General features: G+C 44.4%; 1 protein-coding gene across 1 annotated transcript in view; it reads right to left on the bottom strand.

Moving 5' to 3' along the window:
* LOC117432607 (tyrosine-protein phosphatase non-receptor type 1-like) overlaps window positions 1-6,000 on the bottom strand; it is an 87,663-nt gene that overhangs the window by 41,795 nt on the left and 39,868 nt on the right. The window contains exons 2-4 of the mRNA XM_034054580.2: window positions 4,450-4,540; window positions 3,899-3,999; window positions 3,291-3,389 (exon numbers count right to left, since the gene is read on the bottom strand). Coding sequence (XP_033910471.1) covers window positions 3,291-3,389; window positions 3,899-3,999; window positions 4,450-4,540 — 291 coding nt within the window. The remainder of the gene's footprint in view (window positions 1-3,290; window positions 3,390-3,898; window positions 4,000-4,449; window positions 4,541-6,000) is intronic.

The raw sequence follows: 6,000 nt of genomic DNA, 5'->3' as shown, positions 1-6,000 counted from the left end.
ATCTTTCATATAGAAAAAAGGGAGATCAGGCAAGATTTACTTTTATTAATGTGTTTGTGTTTTAATTGCGACTCTCTCTCTAGTTAGGTCTGCCTCTCTCACACACAAACTTTTTATTTTGCTCTTTTTGCTTTGTCTCTCCCAAAATGGAGAGATGACAAATCTCTTTAATAACAAACCAATTGACTACAGGAAGGGAGAGCGACATCTCGGAGCAGCTGCGCCGATCAGAAACACGATCATCACTAATAGTACATTCACATCCAGAGACAAATGGTCAAGAATAGCTTATACAGTACACAGCATTTCTCTACCTCGGCTGACTCTGCCTCCTTCTCCAAAATCAAACACATCCGCAAAAATAATAGATTAGTAAATAAATAATAATAATAATAATAATAATAATATTATGTATTTCTTAGCAGACGCCCTTATCCAGGGCGACTTACAATTGTTACAAGATATCACATTATTTTTACATACAATTACCCATTTATACAGTTGGGTTTTTACTGGAGCAATCTAGGTAAAGTACCTTTCTCAAGGGTACAGCAGCAGTGTCCCCCATCTGGGATTGAACCCACAACCCTCCGGTCAAGAGTCCTGAGCCCTAACCACTACTCCACACTGCTGCCTACCTAATCTACCCCCCTTCTCGCCCCTCTTGGACTCTGATCTTTGCTACAGAGCCATGAACCGACCACGTGTGCTCTGGACCCCCTCCCCACTCACCTCTTCCAGGCTGCTGCCCCTGCTCTACTCCCTTTCATTACCTCTCTTTTCAACACCTCTCTGCTCTCTGGCTGTTTACCCTCAGCCTTCAAAAGGCCTGAATCACCCCCATCTTAAAAAAAACCCTCCCTTGATCCCTTATCCCTCCTGAACTACCATCCTGTCTCCCTTCTCCCTTTCCTCTCTAAAACCCTCGAGCGAGCGGTACAACACCAGCTCTCTGCTTTCCTGTCAACACACTCTGCTCGACCCCCTCCAAATCAGGTTTTCACCTGGCACACCAGTGAAACTGCTCTTCTCTCCGTCACCAACTCTCTACTCTGCCTGTGCCGACTCCCTCTCCTCTGTCCTAAATCTCCTCGACCTCTCTGCTGCCTCTGACACAGTTGACCACTCTATTCTTCTGTCCTCCCGGAACTGCTTTTGCATGGTTCTCCTCCTATCTCTCTGATCGCACATACCAAGTATCCTGGCGTGGCTCACCCTCTGCCTCTTACTCTCTTTCGACAGGTGTCCCCTCATCTCCTCCCATGGCTTCTCATATCATTTATACGCTGATGATGCCCAGATCTTCCTCTTCTTTTTCCCCCCTCTGATTTCCACATCTCCTCCCGTATCTCTACCTGCCTCTCAGCCATCCCCTTCTGGATGCACTCGCATCATCTCAAACTCAACCTCTCCAAATCAGAACTCCTTCTCCCCCACTGCTGATCTCTCTCTCTATTCCTCTTGAATCCACAACCCTCTCTTCCTCCTCATCCCTTTTCATAGAAACCCTCTATGACCACAATAAGAGCTTTAGACAGCCACCTGGAGGAAGGGCGGTTTGTTTAGCCATGGATTCCCAGAGGTTTCATTTCCCCTACTAACCTGGTTGCGGGGGGGTTGTATTTCCTCTCCTGAGTGCTAACGGACCACGCTTGCATTAAGCGTGTGAGCATAGGTGGGCCGAATTGACTTCTCGTTCTAGAATTTCTTATGTTCTTATGATATTTTGTAATGTGATACTTTGTATTGTGATATTTTGTAACAATTGTAAGTCGCCTTAGATGAGGGCGTCTGCTAAGAAATAAATATCGATCTATTATTATTATTAGACCTACAACAGTAGGTCTACTAGTGACGTTTTATCATCTTTTCCTATCTGTCTGAAACATACATGGGCACTTTTGAGGAACAGTTTATACTGACAAACAATTTTAAAAATGAAAAAAAGATTCTGCTGTTTTCAGAACTGATGCTTTAGTTTAAGTCTTAAGCCTTCATTTGTGCAAAACTTGGAATGAACGTTCAACGAATTAGGAAAGCGAGTCAAAGGCTAACTGCATAACTTTGTTGTGTTAATTGGCCATGATATTCTCTCTCTCTCTCTCTCTCTCTCTGCTAAGGAACAAAAAGGTGTATGTCCTTGAGTGGCCCAGTCACAGCCCCGACCTAAATCCAAGCGAAAATTTGTGGCATGACTTAAGATTGCTGTCCATCAACGCTCCCCAAGGAGCTTGACAGAGCTTGAACAGTTTTATAAAGAAGAATGGTCAAATAGAGACCTATCCCAACAGACTCACAGCTGTAATTGCTGCCAAAGGTGCTTCCACCAAGTATTAACCCTTTGCGGTCCATTGTCGGACTGGGTCCGACATTGCAATTATTCCTCTCGGGTCCTTTGTCGGACCCAGTCCGACATCATTATAGCAACGCAAAAAACGGGTTTCTAGTCGTTTTTTCTCTGGAAAAAGACGAGAAAACCATTCAATTGCCGAGTGGGAGCGACAGGAGCCGAGACAAGTCGGGGGGGGGGAAAAAAAAAAAAAAAAAAAAAAAAAAGAGGGTATCTCATGAATAGTCATACATGGCCCTGGTATCAGATAACGGGGCGGTCGTAAGTAAACAAGCTGGCTGCCTGTGAATCAGCACACAGAGAACACGGACATTTGCAGAGCTTTTTTGAGATGTTATAGTAATAAAATAATGTATTGGATCGCATTATTGAGGAGTTTGGTGATAAAACGAGTGATCAGGAGATGACTGATCGGTATGTACGACTATTATTATTTATTTCTTCCATAGGTGAAAGTGATAGCGAACGAAAGGGTGGGGCGGGGCTGGAGATGCCTAGTGAGTGCTTTGTAGATATGCAGGGCCATTTAAACCCATTTGACTGAAAAAAAACACTTTTAAACAGCGCGTCTAAAATTAACTGCGCGTGTTAAAATAAATTAGACCTGGCATGCCTGACGCGTATTTAATAAATGGACCGCAAAGGGTTAACTCAGGGGGGTGGAGACTTATCCAATTATGATCTTTAATATATAATTTTTTTCTCAATAAAAAACTTTTTTCCCCTTAACAGTGTGGAGTATGATGTGTAGATAAGTGGAAAAAAATTTAAATGGATGAAATTCTCAAGGGGGGTGTAGACTTTCTATAGGCACTATATCTATCTATCTATCTACCTACCTATCTATCTATCTATCTATCTATCTATCTATCTATCTATCTATCTATCTACCTATCTATTAGGGATGGTAGGAAGCCTTGGTGTGGACAGAGATACTCACAGAGCCCTTCTCGATGACTCGGTTCAGCATGACCACTCCATGGGTCTTCTGCTCCCACACCATCTCCCAGAAGTGACCGCAGGTGTTGGGCAGAGGGCCCTTAATGAAAAACAATGGAAAGCGATCAGCTTACTAGCCACAAAGGATTTTATGAAAGGTACAGTGAAATGAATCTGATACTCTTAGGTTAAAAGGAAGCTCTCTGTTTCTATGCCTTATTTTCGGTTATCTGTTTACACTTCCTGGGTTACCTCAGCAGTGACTTCTGGGTAATGTTACTGACTGAAAGCATGTCAGCCAATAGGGGAAGCAGCTGGTTTGGTTATGACAGGAAAGATAAATGTTATGGGTGGGGACAATTCCACCTTTCATGTACCAAGGAAGTGCAAAGCTACCCGAAAGCATTGCTTGCAAACAATTTCTTTAATCCAGAGTAGTAACAGATATTTATCAGAACATCTTTAAAACTGCACCCATATATAACGTATAGAAGTGCACAACAGGTAAGATTTATGGAACTACTTTGTTAGCTGCAAATCACCAATTGATCTGTGGAATAACTCCCTCAATAACGAGTTGGATTCTATAGGATTCTTATTGGTGCTGACCTGTGTGAGAATGTAGCTGCGCTTGGCCTCCTCCATGGAAATCAGGCTGGCGTTGATATAGTCATTGGTTCCCAGTTGCAGGTGGATTCGACTGTGGTCGACTAGAGAAGAGAGACCATGTCAGCGCACCACACAGCCACACATACACAGAGGTGCCCAAACACAAAGGCACTGAAGCAAGCATGTCAGTAACACACATACCTGGGGTGTATGCCCTCCCCTTATTTGTTTATTTAGCAGACGCCTTTATCCAAGGCGACTTACAGAGACGAGGGTGGGTGAACTATGCATCAGCTGCAGAGTCACTTACAACTACATCGCACAAGGAGGTTAAGTGACTTGCTCAGGGTCACACAATCAATCAGTGGCTGAGGAGGGATTTGAACCGGGGACCTGCTGGTTACCAGCCCTTTTCTTTAACCACTGGACCACACAGCCTCCTTACCCCAACCCAACCCCCCCCCCCCCCCAAACCCCCAAACCCCCAAACCCCATACAACCCCTCACCCCCATCCCCCCCGTCCAACCCCCTACCCTCAGCCCGCACTCACAGGGGCTGACGTCTCTGTAACGGTTTCTGGCTTTGTTCTCTGGGAGTTTGGAGATTTTACAGGGCAGCTCGCTGGACTGCTGGCGGATCTCCTGCACACAGAGAGAGAGAGAGAGAGAGAGAGAGAGAGAGAGAGAGAGAGAGAGAGAGAGAGAGAGAGAGAGAGAGAGAGAGAGAGAGAGAGAGAGAGAGAGAGAGAGAGAGAGAGAGAGAGAGAGAGAGAGAGAGAGAGAGAGAGAGAGAGAGAGAGAAAGGAGTCAATTTTCAGGTACAAGGCTTTGAATCCTGATCAAAACCTTCAGAGCTCTACGGTGTGACCAAAGAAAATCTGTTGGTGCGACCATCAGTTTAGTTTTAGGCGTGACCAATCCTTTCAAAAACTGATTAGAAATGGAAATGGTATCATCTACAAATATAATCTCATCTCAGAAACAAAGGTTTTATCACTGTGTCCCTTGGATTGTAGTCCATTGTATCATTATTTATATTGCTGGCAAGGCTCTAAAAACACCCCTTTTAAGTCCAAAACACCCCTTTTAAGTGCATGCAATAACGTGCACTTTGATCAGTGTTATTTATTTCTTAGTAGCCGCCCTTATCCAGGGCGACTTACAATTGTTACAAGATATCACATTATTTTTACATACAATTACATTATTTTTTACACATTTATTTATTTACTTACTTATTTTTACATACAATTACCCATTTATATAGTTGGGTTTTTACTGGAGCAATCTAGGTAAAGTACCTTGCTGAAGGTACAGCAGCAGTGTCCCCCACCTGGGATTGAACTCACGACCCTCCGGTCAAGACTCGAGCCCTAACCACTACTCCACACTGCTGCCTGAGTGTTCAGTCCTCACGGTTTTAAAACCTTGTGATATTGCGAGGGAGACTGCTGTGAGAGGAGAGCAGCGTGCGAGGGAGACTGCTGTGAGAGGAGAGCAGCGTGCGAGGGAGACTGCTGTGAGAGGAGAGCAGCGTGCGAGGGAGACTGCTGTGAGAGGAGAGCAGTGTGTGAGGGAGACTGCTGTGAGAGGAGAGCAGCGTGTGAGGGAGACTGCTGTGAGAGGAGAGCAGTGTGTGAGGGAGACTGCTGTGAGAGGAGAGCAGTGTGTGAGGGAGACTGCTGTGAGAGGAGAGCAGCGTGCGAGGGAGACTGCTGTGAGAGGAGAGCAGTGTGTGAGGGAGACTGCTGTGAGAGGAGAGCAGTGTGTGAGGGACTTCACAGAGGAAGTGTGATGCCACCTCACAAGAAATCTGCTAACATTTGGTACGGGCATCCTTAACCTATTAAGTGTCATTGTCCTCATTTGAGGACAGGCTACTTTGTACGTTTTAGGAGCATTTTTAACTGGCATCTACTTGTTATTTTAATTCTCTTTAAAATAGATTGTTATGATAACTTACTCTAATTATTGTTAAACGCACAAGTTTAAATGTAATGCATCAAATGACATAAATACAGCTTGTCAGAAGAGGAAAGACGCGAGTCTGTACTAATATATAAATGACCATACTATGCACTTCCTTGTTAATGTTGTGTTCC

The sequence above is a fragment of the Acipenser ruthenus genome, chromosome 29, assembly GCF_902713425.1.
Source record: "Acipenser ruthenus chromosome 29, fAciRut3.2 maternal haplotype, whole genome shotgun sequence".
In the NCBI taxonomy this organism is placed as follows: Eukaryota; Metazoa; Chordata; class Actinopteri; order Acipenseriformes; family Acipenseridae; genus Acipenser; species Acipenser ruthenus.
The sequence above is the reverse complement of the archived record's forward strand: the minus strand, read 5'-3'. Positions and strand labels throughout refer to the sequence as shown.